At 44.6% G+C, this 21,733-nt stretch overlaps 1 protein-coding gene across 4 annotated transcripts in view; it reads left to right on the forward strand.

The window, feature by feature from the left end:
* The first annotated feature begins 1,788 nt into the window (after nucleotides 1–1,788).
* The window catches only part of Xrcc2 (X-ray repair cross complementing 2), a 79,960-nt gene continuing 60,015 nt past the window's right edge, over nucleotides 1,789–21,733 (forward strand). Inside the window, exons 1-4 of one of the 4 annotated variants that reach the window (XM_063286460.1) lie at nucleotides 1,789–2,616; nucleotides 10,271–10,352; nucleotides 14,783–14,982; nucleotides 16,622–17,688. In XM_063286460.1, the coding sequence (XP_063142530.1) occupies nucleotides 2,578–2,616; nucleotides 10,271–10,352; nucleotides 14,783–14,982; nucleotides 16,622–16,654 (354 nt within the window). In that variant the 5' untranslated portion in view covers nucleotides 1,789–2,577 and the 3' untranslated portion in view covers nucleotides 16,655–17,688. The other 3 variants (XM_039108057.2, NM_001109215.2, XM_039108056.2) reach the window with 3 other exon arrangements.

Raw genomic sequence — 21,733 nt, forward strand, 5'->3', positions numbered from 1 at the left:
AGTCCCATTACCCTGAACCATCCCTTTGCCCCTATTAAAATTATAGCAAGTGTCTGGTGATATCACCCAGGATCTTTTGTTTGGCTTTCGTTTGTTTACTCTTTTCCTCAAACTTCCAAATGCTGGTTTTACATATGTGTGTCACCATGCCCAGCTATTACTCTTTCAATATGTAAACACACATATACACACACCTCCCCAGATCTTATATATATTAAAAAATATCTCCTTTCACATCAAGGCTTTTTAAAGCTCTTATTTGTATATGTGGTATTTACTTGCAATTTTGCATTATTCTATCCACCCATTACACTGTCCCTGTAAAGTAACCAGAGCTTAGATGGTGTCCATTCTTGTTACCCTCTGAACGTGCACAATTACAGCAGGGCCGAGGAGTCGGTAGATCAGTGTATACAAGGCACTGAGAACAGCACCTGGTATTTACAAAGCACTCTCACATCTTAGGGATATGACTGCTGTGACGAAACACCACAACCAAAAGCAACTTAGGGAGGGAGGGTGTATATTTCACTCACAGTTCAGGTAACAATTCATCATCAAAAGCAGTGAAGGCAGAACTCACACAGGACAGGACCCTGGGGGCATGAGCTTATGCAGAGGCCATGGAGGGATGTTGCCTACTGGCTTGCTCCACATGGCTTGCTTGGCCTGTTTCCTTATAGAACTCAGAACCACCAGCCCAAGGACGGCCCCACCCACAATGGGCTGAGCCCTCCCCTATCAATCACTAAGAAATACCCTATCTGGTGGTGATGGTGGTGCATGTCTTTAATCCCATCGAGTTGGGAGGTAGATACAGGTGGATCTCTAAGTTTGAATTTGGTCTACAAATCAAGTTTCAGGACAGCGGGCTTACACAGAAAAACCCTGTCTTAAAGAAAACAAAAGGAGGGAGGGAGGGAGGGAAGGAGGGAGGGAGGGAGGGAGGGAGGGAGGGAGAGAGAGAGAGAGAGAGAGAGAGAGAGAGAGAGAGAGAGAGAGAGAGTCCCTACAGCCAGACCTTATGGAGGCATTTCCTCAATTGAGGCACCTCACTTTCAGATAATTCTAGTTTGTGTCAAGATGACATAAACTAGTCACTACAGATAATTAACTACACAGCTTCAAGAATATGACAAGAGACAACCTCATACCTCTTCACAAGGAAACAGCCTACATATATGTTGGAAAGTGAATTTTCAGGAGTTCCAGTAACTGACCTAATAAGTTGTAAACTCCAGGCATGTCTCCTGTGACATATTCCTAGAAAAGTTCAAATCCGATGTGTGGTAGTATGTCTTGTACAGACATCCATGTGTACTATGTACATAATATTTGTACTCACAGTTATACAAAGTATAAATATTCTATCTGTATTTAACCAATGGACATTTGACAGGCAATAGTAATAAAATTATTCTACTCTCTACTTCTTCCTTCACCCAAGATCTAAACAAAAAGGGTCAGGGAATATAGTTCATCTGCAAGAGTGCTTAACTAGCATGCACTGAAGTGTTGATGCCTAGAATTACATAGAGGACTGCTGCTGGCCTGTATTTCTAGAACTTATGAAATACAAATAACACACACACACACACACACACACACACACACACAAAGGCAAACAAACAACCTAAACAAACTAAGAGTTTGAAAATTTCACAAGCTCAGTGTATTTCCACAGTTCTTTTCAATTCAATATACACTTCTCCCTTCCCACTCCAGTTATCGATAAATAACACAGCCAATCAGAGCTTTTGCTTCAAGAAGGACAAAAGAACGTGCTTGCTCGTTTCCTTTTATTCCGGTTCCGCTGTTCTGCCCAGGGTAGTCTCCTGGACTCAATCAATCATCTGGCTTCAGCCTCAGGAGTTGTTAGGACCAACTGACACATCAAAAGCCCAAATCTGTAAACTTTTGTCCTAGCATTTTTAAGACACCATCTCACGCCATAGCGCAGGCTATTGCCTGATCTGACTCTTGGTGATTTCCCCTGCCTCAGCCTCCTGAGTGCTAGAATCACAGGCATACACAACCTTGGCAGGAAGATTTACTTTGTTTCTTTAGAACAACTGAGCACTGGGAGAGGTGGTGATCGCCTTTGATCCTAGCATCAGGAAGCAGGGGCAGGCAAAGTTCGAAGCCAGTCTGGTCTACATAGTGAGTTCCAGAACAGCCAGGACAATATAGGAAATCCATCTCTACATAGTGAGTTCCACAACAGCCAGGACAATATAGGAAATCCATCTCTACATAGTGAGTTCCAGAACAGCCAGGACAAAATAGGAAATCATCTCTAAAAAAATAAAATAAAATTCAAAATCAAGTTAATTTTGCCTGATAAAGACAAGTTGAGATGAGTAACAGAAGAGAACGAACGGACTAAAGGAGGCGCAGGAGACTGGCGTCACCGGAGGGCGCCGCAGCGTTACTGCGCATGCTCCAGGCCTCTCTGGCCCGGAGCCCGCACAGTGCGCACGCGCACATGGGGCCGGTGCGCTGACTGGCTGTGCGTCTCACGCTCTTGCTAAATGGCGTTGCTGGCGGGTAGGTTGAACCCGAGGAGTTGGCGGGGCGATGTGCAGCGACTTTCGCAGGGCAGAATCCGGGACCGAGGTGAGACCCATGGAGCAGCGGGAGGGCGCGCACCACAGTGGGAGGTCGCGGTGTGGCGCCCAGGGCCACCGTGAGGCTGCCGGGCAGCCGCCAGTGAACCTGTCAGCAATGGCGAGCTGTGCGACCGGAGCTGGGGAAGGGAGGCCCACCAGTTGAGGCATCTGTAGACGTTTCCTGAATTTGGGTAGCTTGCTTCACCTCTGTAACTAACCTGCTTGTGGCACCCATCCCCCTGTATCCCAGAATGACTCTATGGTCTGTCTCCAGAGCCACGCTAGCCATTTCATTCAGGAACCGTTAGCCGTTAACGTGTGTTACTGGTTCTAGTACTATGTCAGCCAAGAGTTGGGAGTAAGAAACAACAGAAAACTCAACAGACTTGGTGGTGCACGCCTTTAATCCTAGCACTAAAGAGGTGGAGGCACCTGGTTTATATAGGGAGGTGAAGTTAGCCTGGTTTATATGGGGAGTTCTAGGCCAGTCAGGACTGCATAGTGAGGCCCTCTCCCAAACAGACAAAATGTAATCATTGAAGCTGGCGTAAAATGTACAGTGTATGGTAAAAGCATGCCTCTCCAAAAGAGGGTAAAACAGACTGTAGGAGGAGATGACTTACATGTTCTTCAGAGGGGATCTAGGTAGCTCAGGCTGGCCTTGAACTTGCTGTGCAGCTGAGGATAACCTTGACCAATTTAATTATGTAAGTTATGTAAATGAATATGTGTTTGTGGATTGGTATATACCCATGTGTGCAGATGAATTTGGAGGCCAGAGGAAAAGGTGTCAGATGATCAGGAGCTGGAGTTACTAGCAATCGAGAGTCACCTGGACCAGACTCATGTTCTCTGTAAGAACAATACCAATTCTTAACTGAGATCCACATCTTTAGCTCCCACCTTCAACTTCTGACTAACCTGCCTCCCTGAATGCTAGGCTTACACGTGTGTGCTACCATGCCCTGCTATCCACTGCCAAGCGTGAACTCCAGGGTCTCATGATTACTAAGCACAGGCTTAGCCACCTGCACCACAATTCCCAGCCCCTGAACTGGCATTTTAAGGACTATCTCTGCAGTGGTTTGTTGAGGAGGAAGGAGCAGCTCAGGTAGGGTCTGCGTTTAGCAAGGGCAACATGTAGGATAGCAGTTCTCAAACTGTGGGTCACCGACCCTTTTTCAAACCTCTATCTCAAAAAAATATTTACATTAGGATTCATAACATTTGCAGAATTAACAGTTATGGAGTAGCAATGAAAATAATTTTATGGTTGGGAGTCACTGCAACATGAGGAGCTGTCCTAAAGCTAAAGGGTTGAAGCATTAAGAAGGTAGAGAGCCAGTGATTTAGGAGAACAGCCGGTAGTTCTGGAAAGTTGGAACAAAGAGAATATTGGGAAGTGAGTTTTAAGAAATAGGTGGATCACACATCTCTCAGTGTAAAAGAGGATGGATGGACAGATGCACTCACATGGGTACACACACACCACAACACTGTTTTTCACTTCCCTCCCAGATCCCCCACCAGGCTTTTCTCTAAGTGCACTGAACATGGCAACCTCATAACACACTATAAATATTGATAACAGTGTCTGGTTTTCAATAACAATGGAAAAAAGCTACAGAGTTGCCCCTTTGTCAGAGACAAATATTTATTAAGTAAGACAAAATAGCATTTACTTAAAAATAACTAGTTTTGGGGCTGGGGATTTAGCTCAGTGGTAGAGCGCTTACCTAGGAAGCGCAAGGCCCTGGGTTCAGTCCCCAGCTCCGAAAAAAAGAACCAAAAATAAATAAATAAATAAATAAATAAATAAATAAATAACTAGTTTTGTGTAATCACAGACTTACATGCTTTTTTACTTATATAAATTTTGCCTCATGCATATGTGTGTACCTAATACACGCCTGGGTCCATAGAATCCAGATGATCATCAGATTCCCTGGAAACAAGTTACAGTTGCCAGTTGCCATGTTAGTAGGAAGATTTGACCTTTGGCCCTCTGCAAGAGCCATTGCTCCAGCCCCTGAAATACATTGTTGTTGTTGTTGTTTTTCCCTTCAAGATTTTTTTTTTAAATACCCCGGCTGTCTTGGAACTCATTCTGTAGACCAGGCTGACCTCAGAGATCCTCTGCCTCTGCTTCATAAGTACTGGGAGTAAAGGTGTGCACCACCACTGCCTGGCTGAAAACACTTTTCTTTTTTTTTTTTTTTTTCTTTTTTTCGGAGCTGGGGACTGAACCCAGGGCCTTGCACTTCCTAGGCAAGCGCTCTACCACTGAGCTAAATCCCCAACCCCTGAAAACACTTTTCTTAAATGAAGAGGAAAGGATTTTGCTATATTACTCCTATGGTCATTTCTTTTTGCACTTTTTTGTTGTTTTTGTTTCATTGAGGCAGAGTCTCATATAGTCTAGGCTGGCCTTGAACTCATGATGCCTCTGCCTCCTCAGTACTAGGGAGGAAAAACCACCATGGTTGGTTTCTGCATTTATTTCTACTAGTCTTTTCCACCAGAATCACAACTTAAAACAAGATAAAAGCAAAACCAAGATGTTACCCTGTGGCACCCCACCCTCTCTCTCCATTTCTTTGCTTGTTAGAGTGGTGTGTGACCTTTGCCCCTGCTTCCTTAGCTCCAGTCATGGAATCCACCATAACTGCTGAGCACAGAAGAGAATTTCTGCTCTTAAAATGCCCATTAGAATTTGTCGATCCAGGCTAGGCTACATGTCTGAAATCCCAGCATGGGAGGCCAACCTATGCTACAGAGTGCGCTCCAGGACACCTTGGGCTTATAGTAACCGTGTCTTAGGAGAAACCGTATGAGTGGGGAGCATACACAAATGGCTTTCTTCTTTATGGAAAGTTGGAAGATCATGATGGGTTAGCTTAGTTGTCAGTTTGATGGGACTTAAAAATCACCATGCAAACAAATCCCTGGTTGTGGGTGTAAAGGATTTTCTAGGTTGGGTTAATTGAGGTGGGAAGACTCATCCTAAATACAGGCTCTGCCCATCCCATGGGCTGGGATCCTCCTATACAGAATAAAAGGAGAAAGTGAATTGAGCACAAGTGTGCAGTGCTCTCTCTGCTTTCTGACTGAGGATGCCATGCGATCAGCCTCCCTTTTCTGACATGGTGGTCTGTGTCTCATAGAACTGAGTGTTCACTGTTGCTGGTGCCTGGGGCAGGTGGTAGAGACACCTGATTGCTAACACTGTACCTGCCTGGCTTTGCATAGGTCTGGGGGTCTGAATTGAAGGCTTCATGCTTGCACAGCAAGGACTTTACCTACTGAGCCATCGCTGAAGCACTCTTCCCAATTAAAACTTTATCATATACCCAATGAAAGAGTAACTGAAGTTGAAATAGGTGTATCTTATAGTTTCACTTGACTTTTATGTGTTTATCTTTTAGCCTTATGAATAGTTGCTTTTAAAAAGGTAATTATAAAGCAGCAGTTCTGGGAATAAATTTAGAACTCTGGGATTTAGTTGTATCATATTGGAGTGACAGTTGTCTTTCTGTGTTATATAAACAATTTTTTTGTTCAAGATCCAAGCCTGGGTCTATGCCCTGAAGGGCAGTTGAATTTTGGAAGTGGCTGAGGAGTCTAATTTCACATGTGGAAAGAATTAGTCTTCTGGTTTTATTACAGTATTATTTTAAATTTTTGAGATGGAATTTCACTGTATTGTCCAAGCAACACTGGGAATGTAAAATCCCAACCTAAACCTCCCAAGCACCAGAAACTGAAGACGTGGGCCACCAAGCCTAGCTAGCTCTAGTCTGTACTGTGATAAAACGCTCTGACCAAAAGCAGCTTAGGGAGGAAGCTTTGTTCCATCTCATACCTCATCTAGCTCCTATTTCATCGCATAGCCCATCATACAGGGAAGTCAGGGCCAGACAAGCAGAGATCACAGAGGGAGCTGCTTACTGGATTGCTACCTTCCCACGGCTTGTTCAGTCTCCTTCCTTATACCACCCAGGACCACCGGCCCAGGAATGGCACCCCCTACAAAAGCCTGGGCTCTCCCATATCAACTACTAATTAAGAAAATGTCCCCACAGGCTTGTTTCCAGGCCAGTCTGGTGGCAACATTTTCTTAATCAAGGTTCCCTTTCCCAGATGATTCTAGCCTGTGTCAAAGTGACATGAAAACTAGCCAGCACATCCTCTGATCTTAGCAAATATTTGTGGATAAAGCCAAACTTCCACATTGACCATATCCACATCAGGGCAACTGATTCTTACTCTTACCCACTGTCTACTCCAGCTGCCTGCCTTCAGTTGCATGATATTTGGTCACACTTGTGAACCCCAAGAGTGTGCTACTTACTGAGGAAAAAAAACTGTTTCTAATTGTGTGGCTCAGCCTTAGCACACACATTTAATCCCAAACATTGATGGTAAAGTTAGTTTGTAGAAAGACACACCCATGTTTAGAAGTCTAATTGAGTGACAAAGTGATGAATCAGAGAAAGATTTGACAGAATAGGATATGCCCAACTCTCAAGAGAAGAGAGGGGAAAGGAAATCTACTTAAGGGACAGTGCAGAGAGAGGAGAAAGGAGAAAGGAGGCAGTTTTACCAGGACAGTTACACAGACAGGTAATGGAGAGAAAACAAGCTATACATAGATGAAGAATGAGAAGGAGTCAGAAGATTAGAGCAGATTACTAGAGTTAGTTTGAGGTCAAGCAGAGCAATTCTGGAGCAGCAGAGAGAAGCCAGACTGAATCAGTCAGCTTGGAGAGGAATCTGAGCCAGGATAGCTGAATTGAACCAGCCAGCCTGAGATCAGAAAGAAAAAGAAGCAGTGAGCTAGCTTATCCTGCAGTAAGTCTCAAAAGCTGAAAACATTCTAGGCCTAGATGTATGGAGGCTAGAATAAAAAAGACTGCTTCATCTTTACCCATAGCAAAAGCAGGTTTTACAGGAGCAAGGGCAGCTGTTAATACCTCACAGCCTGTTATCCTGTTCTTGTCTCAGGGTTTCTCTGTGTAGCCCTGGTTATACTGGCTCTGTAGATCAGGCTGGCCTCTAACTCAGAGATCCACCTGCCTCTCCCTCCTGAGTGCTGGGATTAAAGATGTGCATCACCGAGTCCAGCGGTTATCCTATTCTTACCTCACCTACAGGCCTCTAGGAGCTCCAAGGCATTGCAGAGTAAAAGCTCAGCAGCCCTGAAGGAACGCCTGGCTCCGTAGCGAGTTTCTTTAGTCATCACAAGGAATCTCTGTGAGTTATTACTCAGGTCTGAGCACTCAAATGAGTGAAATCATTTCTGGACAGGCAAAAACAGAGTGCCATCGGGTTAGGGCTGGTTGTCATGTCCCCACAGCTCCAAAGGACGTAGGGATTACCCTCCATTTTAGCTCTGGCCTGCAGCACACATAGCTTCTCTCTGGAGCTACTCCCTGCTACAGATTTCCCCACAGGATGTCTGATGGCCCTGGCCTCTTCTGAGCTCTCCTCCAAACCTGCCACACATTATGGTCTCAGCGGTTTTCTGGAACTATGGCATAAACTCCATGACCCTCCCACTCCTGGCCTGATGTGGTCCTGTCTTGAGATTTCTGCCACCAAACGGATAAATTCATTACTTTCTAATTCAGCCTTACCCAAGTTCAGAACGCAGCCAGATTCTTTGCTAGACTCTAACCTGAACGGTCAATAGGAACTGGGCCTTCAAGGTCTCCATTTCTCTCGGCATTCTTGCCTTCCCAACCCCCAGCAGGATGACCCATTAGTTCTGCATACAGCTTTCTAGAGCTCTTCTGCCACAGCTCTAAATTCCTCCACCTTCCTCCCGCCATCAGTTCCAGAGACCTGAGACTCCGTCTTCCGTATTACTTTTCTCACTTCTGTGAGCAGATGCTAGACAAGGGAACTTAAGGGAGAGTTTATTTTGTCTTAAGTCCATAGCAGCAGGGTACTCAGGACAGCAGAATTTGGGATGATTGGTCACACTGCATCCTCAGTTAGGAAATGAAGACTTAAGGAATTTGCTTTAGTGGGCTTTAATTGTCATGTGACACACCCTAGAATCACCTGACCTTCTTTTGAGGAATTGCCTGAGTCAGACTGACCTGGGGGCATATCCGTGAAGGACTGTCTTGTTTATTAATTGATCCTGTAGGGCGGCCCAGCCCACTAAGATGGCACCATTCCTAGGTTCTGGTCATGGGCTGTTTTAGGAAAGCTAGCTAAACATGAGGCAGAGCAAGCCAACAAGCATGTTCCTCCCTGGCTTCTGCCTTTCCAGCCCTGATTTCTGTCAGTGGTGAACTGTGGCCTGGAAGCGTAAGCCAGTTAAACCCTCTCCTCTAAGTTGCTTTTAGTCAGAGTGTTGAGTCCTAGCCACAGAAAGGAAACTAGGCTAGCTGAGCTTGCTCTCCTGTTCAGTGTGGTACCCTGGCCCCGGTTTGGCATCTCACACATTGATGGAGGTCCTTTCCTCTTCAGTTAAACCTCTGTGAGCACTCAGACGCACCCCCCGAGGGGTGTAACCTTAGTGGTTATGATCCCAGTCAGGTCCCCTGCCTGTTTCATGTAACAAGCTCTTGCTGCTCGAACCAGCTTATGCTTTGCCTGCACACCGCTCTCCGTGTGGTCGACTGCGCCCATCTCCTATGCCTGCTGCACCTGCCTGTGGCCCCCATACTTGGACTCCTACTTTAAAAATACAACTAGGCCTGGAGTTCCTCAGGGAGCCTTTTCTCTCCTTTGCCCTGGGACACTTTCCCAGCTAAAGAAAATGGGGCAAATTAAATCAGACCATTGTGTAACTGGCCTAAGTACAAAAAATATTATTGTAAAATACAGCAACGGTAGTTTGCCATTAGAAATATGTCTGTATACCCTACAGTTGCTATCCATTCCTTTATTTTTATTTTTATTTTTTTTTTTTTTCGGAGCTGGGGACCGAACCCAGGGCCTTGTGCTTGCTAGGCAAGTGCTCTACCGCTGAGCTAAATCCCCAACCTTTAAAGGTTCCAACTCACTTCAGTAGGTCTGATATATAAATTAAAAGTTAAATATTGTGAAAACAAACAGGGATGGGCATGGCGTCAGGTGCCTTTAATGCCAGCACCTGGGAAGCAGAGGGCAGGTAGGTTCTGTAAGTTTTTTGAGGTCAGCCTGATGTATATAGTGAGCCCCAGGCCAGCCAAGACTACATAGGAAGACCCTATCTTTGTTGTTTGTTGTTTGTTGTTTGTTTTTCAAGACAGGATATTACTCTGTGTAACAGTAGAAGTCCTGTCTTTAAAAAGGAGAGGCGGGAGAGGAGGCACAAGGGCTGGAGAGGTGGCTCAGCAGTTAAAGTGTGTACTGCTCCTGCAGGGGACCCTCTAGGCCCCCAGCACCCGCACTGGTGCTCACATCACTGTAACTCCAGATCTAGGATATCCAACACCCTCCGCTGGCCTCGGGCACCTCTGTACACATGACGTAAACACCGATACACATAAATAATAAAACCTTTTAAACATAAGCATAATATTTCTCCTAAGTTGTATTTCCTTTTTCAATATTTATCTCTAAATCTTCAAAATTATGGTCTTAAAGATTTTTGAAATTTACATAAATAATTTTAGAACGTTGTATTTATTTACATAATATTTTCCCTCTCTCTCTTTTGTAAGCTCCTTGCCCGACTTGAAGGCAGAAGCTCCTTGAAAGAACTAGAGCCCAGCCTGTTTGCTGATGAAGATTCACCAGTGCACGGTAAAACACAGTGCTTAACCCAGGAGCCCCTGAGAAGAGTTCTGTGAGACCGTCTCCTTGAGCAGGCACTTGTGCTTCTGCATAGCCATGTCCACTCCTAGGAGGAGGCCGTATAGGCTAAGTGTGAGACACACTAGCACAGGGAACTCCAAGCCTTCCTAGTCTGCCAGGTGACATCATCTTCACACATATGCTGGCCTCTGTCCCAGGGCACAGTGTTTGTGGGAATTCTGCTTGGATTATTTTTCATTCTTTTTCCTTAGAAGCTTGCAGAGCTGCAAGAAAGTCCTCAGGTTCCCAATTGTTCTGTTAATATTTCTCCGGCAGGAAAATAGGTATTAACTTGTGTTATACTAGGTAAACTTACAGGGAAGGTTGACTATTGAAGCTTAGTTTCAGTGTAATATATAGAACTTAAGGTCTATAATTGAGTTTTAGAATAGTCACACAGATGTGTAACTGTCACCTCAAGAAGAAGCCCTTCTGTACTAGTAGTCAGCCCTAGGCAGCCATAGCCAGCTTTCTCTGTAGACTTACCCTTTCTAGAGGTCTTAGGTGACTAAGGACGGCTTTTATATCAGTCTTTGTAGATGTGTCAGGATCACACCTCTCCCTTAAGATTTACGTATTTATGCATATGATTGTTTGCCAGTGTCTATGTCTATGAATCATGTGGGTGCCTGGTGCCTGCCATGGCCAGAAAAAGGCATTGACACTCTTGGAACTAGAGTTATAAGTGGCTGTGAGCTGTGATGTGGGTGCTAGGAATAGAACCCAGATCCTTTGAAAGAGCAGCAGGTACTCTTAAGTACTGAGTCGTCGCTCCAGCCCAGGAACTGATTCTGTGGTGGGGAATAGTCTCACTGTGTGAGGTCACCATGACTCAGGAGCTGTGAGCAGTGTTGCCATGGTTTTAGTACAAGTCCTTCTGTGGATAGATGGGGTTTGGGTTCCTTGGGTGACACCCACAAGGGAGATTGTAGGTTATATGCAGCTCTGTGCTCTTCATTGGAGACAGCCAAAGTGACTTCTAAAGGTGCTTCACGTTTTACTCTTGGCCATCAGTGAAGTATCAGTCCACACCCCAGGACTAGTTATCAGTGTGTCTTTGTGCTAGTGGCATCCTGCTCTGTTTGGAGTGACACCCGTTTGTGGCTCTGTTTTGTCTTTCCCTGGTGGCTGATGATGGTCGTACTCTACCTGAGCTCACCCACAGTTTGTATATTTAGAAGAAATGTCAGATTCGCTAACTTTAACCAACTTCCCTTTATTGCGTCACAGTGGCTTTACGTGCTTTTGATAAACGATGTTTTCCCAGTAGATGAAGCTGCAGTGTGCCTGTCCACACTGTTGTCAGGGCTGTGTTGATCCCTCTGAATCAAAGGGTTGTTAACTTTGTTGAGGTCCTAATGTCTGTTCTTTACTCATAATTACTATCATATACGAAACTCATATTCCCTAACTGAAGGTCAGGAAAAGTTACAGCCACACATGCTGGTACATCCTGGTAGCCCAGCATTCAGGAGACTGAAGCAGGAAGGTCAAATTTTAAGGCCAGCTTGTTGTATGTAGCAAGATCCTGTCTCAAAAATAAACAAAAGATGTATAGATTGTCGTTTTTCCCCTGTTCTTTTTGCTTAGAAATGCATGTTGCTTTGATTTCAGGTCTTTTAAATTTACTAAGACTTGTGCTGTGGCCTGAGAGGTGGTTTATTAAGCCAGAGTACACCATTTGCACTGTAGAAGACTATATTCTCCTGTACTTGGGCCAAGTACTCTCTTGATGACTCTTGCTTCTGGCTGACAGTTGGTGTAACTTCTGCTTCCTTGCTGCACTCATGGGTACCTGACTGTTCTAGCTGTTATCCCATTTTCTAGAGTGAGTAAGCTACTGATGTTTCTGGATGTTTCTATTTCTCCCTTCAGTTCTGTCTATCTGGCTTCCTGTGTTTAGGGCTTTGAACATTATGCATATAAAAGTTTATTATTGTTATGTCTTCTTGCTGGCTGACCATTTATCATTATAACATGTTCTTTTCCCTCATACTCATCAGGATGTCACTATTTAAAACAAAAGCGATATCCTAAGTGTTGACAAAGCTGTAAAGAAACCAAAACTATCACGTACCTCTGATAAGACAAAGAAAATGGTGCAGTCATTGTTGAGAGCTTCCACAGGTTAGTGGAACTAGAACTTACCATACAATGTGAACAGCTGTGAGGTGGAAGCGAACAAATGTCCATCAATGACTGGAGGGGTAAGCAAAGTGCAATGGCTGTTACCTGTAATCTCAACATTGAGAGTTGAGAAGGTCACCCAAGGTATGAGACTAGCCTGGCTACAAAGTCTCTCACACACACACACACACACACACACACGGTATATAACACAATGAAATATTTTTCTACCTTATAAAGAAAGGAATCCTGTCAATGTGGATAAAACTTGACTGGGGAGATAGCTCAGCCGTCAAGAGTTTGGACTGCTGGGGGGGGGGGGGCAGAGTGTGGTTCCCAGAACCCATAGCAGACAGTTCATCACCACCTCAGCTCTAGTGGAGCTTTACACTTCCAACTTTTCAGGCATTTGCCTCAAATGTACATTTCTACTCGTACATATTGATTAGAAATAAGGGGTATTTTAACAATTTTTATTTTTATTTTATGTAAATTCGTGTTTTGCCTGCATGTATGTCTGTGTGAGGGTGTCAGATGCCCTGGAACTGGAGTTACAGACAGTCGTGAGCTGCTGTTTGGTTGCTGGGATTTGAACCCAGGTCCTGTGGAAGAGCATTCAGTGCCCTTAACTGCTAAGCCATTTCTCCGGCACATAAAATATTTTTGAAAAGACCTTGAGAATGGTATGTTAGGTGGCCTAAGCCAAACCATATGGCTCTCCTTACCTGGGTTGTTTAAGGCATTTAAGTGGGGAAGAGCAGCAGCAGCTGTGCAAGGTCTGGGATTCACTGTGCAGCCCAGGGGCAGACCTTGATTTGTGGCAGTCCTCCTGCCTTGGCAGTCAGCATTCTGAGATTATAAGTAGCCAACACATCAAGTTTATTTCATACATTTTTTAGCCTACACATATATACATACTATCTAAAATAATAACTTTTATTTTAAAAGTTCATTGTATGTGATACTATTATAATCTTCTTGTGATACACATCCCTAATCGCAACTCTTGGAAGACTGAAGCTGGAAGATCAGGAGTTCAAGGCTAGCCTTAGCTTCATAGAATGTTCAAAACCACCCTGGCTAGCTGATGCTGTCTCAAGAAGCCAATAATATTAATAACAACGATGATGATGACGATGATGAATGATGATGAAGGAAAAAAAAACACAAATAGAAACTGCTTGGCTGCTCTATACTCAGTGTTTTCCCTTGGTTTATAAAGCGTGTCTGTGGTAGGCTGCCTCAGTTAGATCCTGAGTTTTGACCATTTTCACCCTGTTTTGTGACTTTTACCTTCTGTTTCTCTGGTTCTGCTTTTCTGGTTGTTGTTTCAAATAGATTATGCCCTGGCAAACTTTTTCCCCTAAGATTTATTTTATATGTATGAATATGTTTTGACTGCCCATGAAGGCCAGAAGTGAGCATTGACTCCCCTGGGCTGTAGTTTCAGGTGGTTGTGAGCCACCATCTGGGTCCTGGGTCCTCTGCAAGGGTAGGCAGTGCTCTTAAGTGGTGAGCCATCTCTCCAGCCCCTCTGCTATACCATTTTAATTCTCTTCCCATTCTCTTTATATTTTTTAGACTATTCTTTCTTGTCATTAATGAATATCTTAATTATAGCTGTCTAGTTCTGACTGACGTCACTTTGCTTCAGTGGTTTGCTAAGCCCTCACTGCTGCTGCGGTCCAGTTGATCTTCGCCCTTGTACCTTTCCCATTACAGCTATGCACTGTGTGCTCACTGAAACTCCGCTTATTGATAACTGATTGGAAATAGTGATACGGGTGTTAGGGCTGTGTGAGTGTGAATCTGTCTGTGTGAGTGTGAATCTGTCTGAGTGAGGGCCTCCCATTCCCTGTGTAGCTGAGGCTGACCCTCAGGAGTGCTGCGATGACAAGTGTCTGTCACCACACCCAGCTTGAGGGTGTTTGTTGCCTTCATTTTTGAGTGGATATTTATTTCTAAAGGGGACTTGACTATTATTTTTGGGGGAGGCGGGGGAAGTTTCTCTATGTAGTCCTAGCTGTTCCTGAACTTACTCTGTATACTAGGCTGGCCTCAAACTTAGAGATCCTCCTGCCCCTGCCTCCGGAGTGCTGGGGCTAAAGGCGTGCACCACTGCCTGCTCTGAAAGGGGACTTTATGTCAGGAGTCTCAGTGTCCAAAACTGTGCTGGCGAATGGGAAAAATAGTTTGATGGCTGAGGCAAGGAGACAGCTAATTTGTTGTTCGATTGTCTCCGTGGCCCCTAGTGTCCTCATGCGAGCTGCATCGGCCGATGCTGAGCAGCTCCAGTGGGCACAGCTGCTCGGCAGTTACCAGAGGGACATGCTGCTACCCTTCCTGCTGCCCGCGTACTGACATTTCCTGTGCAGCTTCGGTCGTGTGCCTTTGTCGTCAACTCCTGTCGTCTCCCTCAGCCTGGCGTCCTCTGGGCTTGCTGGTACAGCAGGTCAGCTTCCCTGAACTTTACAAGAAAGCGTGTCATTTTATTTGTGTTTGTGTTGATGAGCTGGGCCTTAGGAAACTGACTGTATATTAAGGAACGGTGTATAGTAGTTTGTGTGTGTGTGTGTGTGTGTGTTCAAATATTATAGAAACTTTGAGAAACACCATCATGTTTAGTCACTACCCAAAACATGTGCTTATATTTATTTACATTTACTGTAAAATGCCCAAAACATGTGCTTATATTTATTTACATTTACTGTAAAATGAAACAAGAACTCGGTTGGCAGACCCAAGACTGGGGTTTCTATGATAGTAACCCTTCCAGCATCTATTATAGAAAGTTTAAGTTGCAGTAAGATCCTTGGGCTCTGGGCTTTGGAAGCATTTTTAATGCATTTGCAGATGGAGGCTGCTTACTGCAGTGCCCAGTTTCTAAGTCCTTAGAACTAGAAATTGTGATCTGCAAATTCAATGCATTTGCTACACAGTTAGGCTGGTACCAAGGTGATTGCTTTGGCTTTTTTTTCTTATGTATTCTAAAGGCTCCTGCCTCAGTCTCTGAGCTCCAACACCTCCCAGCATCTGGGAGGAGCTGTCAGGGCCAAACCATCCAGATTTCCCCAGCCAAGTCAGTCTAAGCTTTTCAATGCCAAACTCTAGAATTTTTTTTCTCTCTTCTTTTTCCTCTTCTCTTCTCTCCTCTCTTCTCCTCTCTTTTTTAAACTCCAAATTGCCATGTCAGCACTTTGGCTGGACAAGGGTGCTAGCTTTTTGGGTAACAGCTCACAAACATGAGATCATAACTTCATATAAACTTATAAGAACTATCCCACTTAAAAGGATACTATTTGAACATTTTTTTTTATATTAAGGAACAAATAGTACATGTTTATAAGATCAGTAAAACTGATCTGAATTCATCTTGAAACATATCAGCAGGGACTTTAGTTAGAAGACCTTAGTGACAGCACTCAGATGTGATTTTTGTTAGGAACGGCTGCTCTGTGCCTACCTACTTCACTGTCAGTCTGTAACAGAGAAGTGATATTAACCATGAACTTGATCTCTCAATTAAGGATTTGACTTTAAGCTTTAAAAAAAATTCAGTTTAACTCATGCCAAAGCAAGAGCCTTTCTTTATACTTATTATGTGTTACTAGTCTTTTGACACAGGGTTGTATAGCCCTGCCTGCCTTGGACTAGAAACTAGGGTGGCCTTGAACTCACAGAGATCTGCTTGCCTCTGCCTATGGAATACTGGAAATAAAGGCATGCACTATCACACCCAGCTGCAGTTCTCTTTTCTGTTACCTTTTTTTCCCCATTTTTTTATGTGTATGGTATTTTGCCTCATGAATGTCTGTTTTATGTATGCTCGATACTCCTGGAGGTCAGAAGCACATGTTGGATCCCCTAGGACTGGAATTACAGTTATGAGTGTCCATGTGGGTGCTGGGAATCAAACCTGAGTCCTCTTCCAGTACAGCAAGTGCTCTTAACTACTGAGCCTCACTCCATCCCCCGCCCTGGGCATTTGTAATGTGTGGTCTCGGGGAACCTTGTGAACCACTTTTATAGAAGTACTTTCCGGTGCTGACTGTGAGTCATGCTGAAGGATGACTATGATCTGTTATCTGCAGGGAGACACGTGGCAATCTGCTGAAGTGTGTTAGGAAGTCTCGAAGTCCTGGGGTTAGATTACTCGGTACCAATCTTCAAGAAGGCAAAAGGAAATGTCATGTATTAGTGACTTTCACATCACTAGGACACAACAACCTAAAGAGAAGTATTCACTTTGGTTCATGGTTTCTGAGGGTTCTATCCCTGGACTCTTGGCTTCAGCACTGCCATTATGGTACGAACATTCGGAAAGACTGTTCTTCACTTCAGGTCAGGAAGCAGCCAGAGCAAGATACACTCCAGAGGCCCAACTCCAGTGACTTGCTTCCTCCAGCTAGTGAGGTCATCAGGGGGTTAACCCGTCACCACAGCAGATCTCCCAGACATGGCTGTCCAAGCACTTTGTAATCCAGTCACTGATGTTCAAGATGAGCCATCAGCTACATAGCTGCTAAAGTGGCTTTTCCTACCAGTGTTAGATGCCTGAGAGACTAAAGAAGCCTGCTGACAGGTTCATCTTAGGCTTCTGTGTGATTAACTATGTCCTTAAAGCAGTTTTATATTAATCTGTGTATGTGTGCACTAACACCACAGCACACACAGTCAGGACAATCGTGGATGTATAACAGGCTAGTGGGGTTTTCCTGTCTGCACCCCTATTTCACCACAGTGCTACTGCATCAGCATTATGTGGAATCTGGGATCTGAACTCAGGTTCAGTCACTAACAACACAGTTCTGATGCCCCAGAGGCATGTGGGCCCATCTCAGGGAGTCTCCCTTGAACCACTTCAACCTTTTTCTACTGGGTGGGGGTGGAGTCAATGGTAGAGCTGTTTCCTACCGCAGCTGAGGACCTGGATTTCATTCTCAGCACCGACCAAAACAAACAACAACAGAAAACTTGGTCCTTTCCCAAAGATGCCGTATGAATTTCTTATTCATTTGCATTTGCCTATATAGATCCTCTTTAACAAATGGATTTAGATTTTTAGATTGTATTCAACAAACCTCTCTGTAAAGCTCTCTGAGGCTGTTCTGTGGCCCACTGTTGCATTGCTGGATCTTGACTGACATTTTTGAATTTTACACAGGTGATATTCTTGAATTTCATGGTCCAGAAGGAACGGGGAAAACAGAAATGCTTTATCATTTAACAGCCCGATGTATACTTCCAAAATCAGAGGGTGGACTGCAAATAGAAGTCTTATTTATTGATACAGATTACCACTTTGACATGCTACGGCTTGTGACAGTTCTTGAGCACAGACTCTCGCAGAGCTCGGAGGAAGCCATCAAGCTGTGCCTGGGCAGGCTGTTCCTGGCGTACTGCAGTAGCAGCATGCAGCTGCTGCTCACGCTGTACTCGCTGGAAGCCCTGCTGTGCAGTCACCCCTCTCTCTGCCTGCTCATTGTGGATAGCATGTCATCTTTCTACTGGATAGACCGGGTCAGTGGAGGAGAGAGTGTGAGCCTGCAGGAGTCAACACTGCAGAAGTGCTCTCAGCTCCTGGAGAGGCTCGTCACCGAGTACCGCTTGCTGCTGTTCGCAACAACACAGAGTCTGTTGCAGAAAGGCTCAGACTCAGCAGAAGGGCCTTCCTCCTCCAAGCACCCGTGCGATGGAGACATGGACTACAGAGCCTATCTCTGCAAGGCCTGGCAGAGGGTTGTGAAGCACAGAGTCGTCTTCTCCAGAGAGGATGAGGCCAAGAGCAGCCGGTTCGCACTAGTTTCACGACATTTAAAAAGTAACAGTTTAAAAAAACACGTTTTTATGATTAGAGAAAGTGGGGTGGAGTTTTGTTGATCTGTATCATCAGAAAGGCTTTTGGTGCACTAAGGCAAGTCTTTAAAGTCTTTTATAGGCTAAAGTGGTTTGATTCTGGGGAAATTAATATAAACAGTACAGGAAAACTCGAAGCTGTTCTGCCCCCTCCAGGGTGGAGAAGGTCAATCAGAGCTGAACTCCACTGAGCTTGTTTTGAGGCTCAGTGCATGATACACGTGTCAGACCGGGTCACTCTCAGAGCACTTTAGGAAGAGTTCACTGCTGGCCCCTGGCCCCCGGGGCTGTGACTGGAGTGTGCAGCGCTGATATTCCAGCTGAAGGAAGCAGCACAGGAAAACCTGCCCATCTGCCTCCCTCAAGAAACTGGAATGAGCTGGTCTGGAGGAGGCAGGTGGATCTCTGTGAGTTCAAAGTTTGCCTGGTCTATATAGTGAATTCCAGGATAACCAGAGCTGCATAATGAGATCCTGTCTCCAAAATCCACTCGATAAACAGAGAGCTAGCTAGCAAGGTGAGACTGGAGTGTTCGCGTCTTCCTCCTTCCTCTCCCCCATTTCCTCTCCTCTCCTGCTTCCCCCAAGGATGTCATGTAGTTCAAGCTGGACTTCATGACGTTTCTGCCTCTGCCTCCGGTAAACAGTTGTTGCTCCTTGTAGCCAGCACATTTTGAGGAGTTACACTTGAATTCAAGATGAGTTTCCATTGTTTCGGGGTTCTGTGTAATTTTTCAAACACAGGGAAATGATGTATTCATTTTAGAGGTCTGAGTTTATTTTGGAATGCTCATGTCATTAATTGAGCGATTCTGAAACTGTTGCAGTATATATCAGTAGTGTTCTCTTCCTTGTCTAGAACAGCCAGAGACTCCTTGGACCAGGCTTTCCTTTCCAGCTGTGCGCTGAGGGAGGGAGACTCAGAAAGAGTTTGCACTGCTAAGAGGTGTCCTAGTCAAGATTGCTAGTGCCACGATGAAACACTGTGACCAAAAGAATGTGGAAGAGCCTTGAAAGGGTTTATTGGTTTATACTTCTCTATTTGAAGGAGGTCAGGATAGGAACTTACGAAGGGCAGAAACTTTGAGGCAGGAGCCAATGCAAAGTTCATGGAGGGTGCTGCCTCCTAGTTTGCTCAGTCTGCTTTGTTGTATAACCTAGGACCATCAGCCTGGGGTGGCCCCGCCCGGGATGGGCTGGGCCCTCCCCCATTAATCACTAAGAAAATGCCCTGCAGGCTTGCCTACAGCCTGATCTTTTGGTGACATTTTCTCAACTGAAGCTCCCTCCTCTCTGGTGACTGTAGCTTGTATCAACTTGACATAAAACTAGCCAGCATGGAGTATGTGTAGGAAGAAGGCTTTAGAAAATCCCTTTACGTGTTCTGATCCAGGGGAAGGCCCACGTATGATGTTCAGAATAACTGCTATTCTCAAACCTGTTAATGCCTTATGTCACAAAATATCTTGTTCACCTTTGTTCTTGTGGCTTTGTTCATTCATATTACCAGAGGTTTATGAGTTAAAAAGCATCCTGTAGAGAAGCTGAGAATAAATTCCTTGGACATAGCCATATAACTTGCTGTCTACCCTGCCCTGCCTGTGTCCCTGAGCCTGCCCGCACTCACCCTGGCCTTCTGAGGCTGTCTTCTGTGTCTTGAGCCTGCTGGGCTGGACAGTCCTGAAGCAGAGAGGGTAGGAGCTGACTTCTCAGCCACTGCAAGGTGGATAGCACTTATTTGAGTAATGCTTTCCTCAGTGTATCATGCTCCTCAGTTAATTCTTCTCATAGACTACGGCTGTGTCCTCATGAGCGAGAAGGCTTTTTTTAAACCCAGGCTCACTGTATAGCTCTAGCTGCCCTCCTGATTGCAGGTATTAAAGATGTGTACTGGTGTGCCTGCCTCATTAATATGATTTAAAAATAGTTTGAAACTAAAATGCAATTATATAATTTCCATATTCCCTTTCCTACCCCTAATCACTACCATGTGCATCACCCACCTTCCTCTCAAATTCACTCATGTTTCTGGGCTTGTTTTTCTAATTGTATATAAATATACAGATATTTTAATTGTATATAAATACACAGACAATTCCTAAACATACAGTCTTCTCAGTCCTTATAATGTTACTTGTATGTATGTTCTTAGGGCTGACTGCTATTGAATAACCAGTTGGAGAACTTTCCCTGGGGAAGACTGTTGCCCCTGCTCTTAGCAGTCCTTAGTTGCCCATAGATTTTTGTCTCGGACTGGGGCCCCATGAGATCTCCCCTTCCACGTCAGCATGTCTGTTGGTTCAGGTCCTTTAGGCAGCCATGTTGTTGAGCTTTCTTCTGGCACAATCTGGCAGCATACATCCCGTTCTCTGATGCTTACAGCCTGTCCCCTTCTTCTGAGATGCCCCGCGAGCCTTGGTGCAGGGGGTGTTGTAGATGGATGACGGGCAGGACATCGCATGCCCACTTGTTCTCTTCATCTTGACTCCTGTAGTTTTCTGTAATGGCTTCTGTTGCAAAGAGATGTTTCTTTGTTGAGGGATGAGAACTATACTTTGTATATTTACAATGCACAGAGGAATTATGCTGCTTTAATAAAGTGGTTTATTAATACAATTTTAAACATTTCTGTATTTCATATTTCCAATTTTTTTTTAATAAAAAAAGTTCTTGTGTGTGCCAGCAAGTGTGTGGAGTTCAGAGGACGGCTCTCGGGATTGGTTCTCTCTGCCATCTTGTGGGGTGCAGGGGTCAAACTCAGCCTGTCAGCACTGCACATGTGCACCTCTACATGTTATTAATATTCGTAACTTCCCTGTGGTCAGGTCACATGACCTGTAGAATCTATCACTTTTACAGTGCTGTTGGCTCATAGAGGACAAGCAAGCCCAGTCTCTTCTCTCTCAGACCTGCAATCTCGTAAAGTGTGTGACAAGGCTTAGCAGAGCTCTACCCTTGATGGGATTGGATTTCCTTTTCCTTTAATGAACTGGATTATTCAGGAACATGATTGGAAAAATAACAAGCTTCTGTCATAACCTAAATTATCAACTGTATATTAATGTGCCAGATCAAAGACTTAGATAACTTAAAAAGATGCTGTCTGGCCTAATGGATGAAATTAACAATACTGGTTGATGAAATTTTTTTTTCTATTAAACTAAAAGTTATGCTAATGGGACTCCATGAGCACCGTGGAAATTCCAGTGCCTGTGGGGGAAAGGGGACTTAAAAGAAGGAAGAAGTGTGTTATAAATTATATAGGTAGCAGATGCAGGGTGATAGATAGGACCAAAAGAAAAGGTGAGTGGTTACAGACCTTAAAATATTGATCTGGGGTTGGGGATT

Source organism: Rattus norvegicus, chromosome 4, assembly GCF_036323735.1.
Source record: "Rattus norvegicus strain BN/NHsdMcwi chromosome 4, GRCr8, whole genome shotgun sequence".
Classification (NCBI taxonomy): domain Eukaryota; kingdom Metazoa; phylum Chordata; class Mammalia; order Rodentia; family Muridae; genus Rattus; species Rattus norvegicus.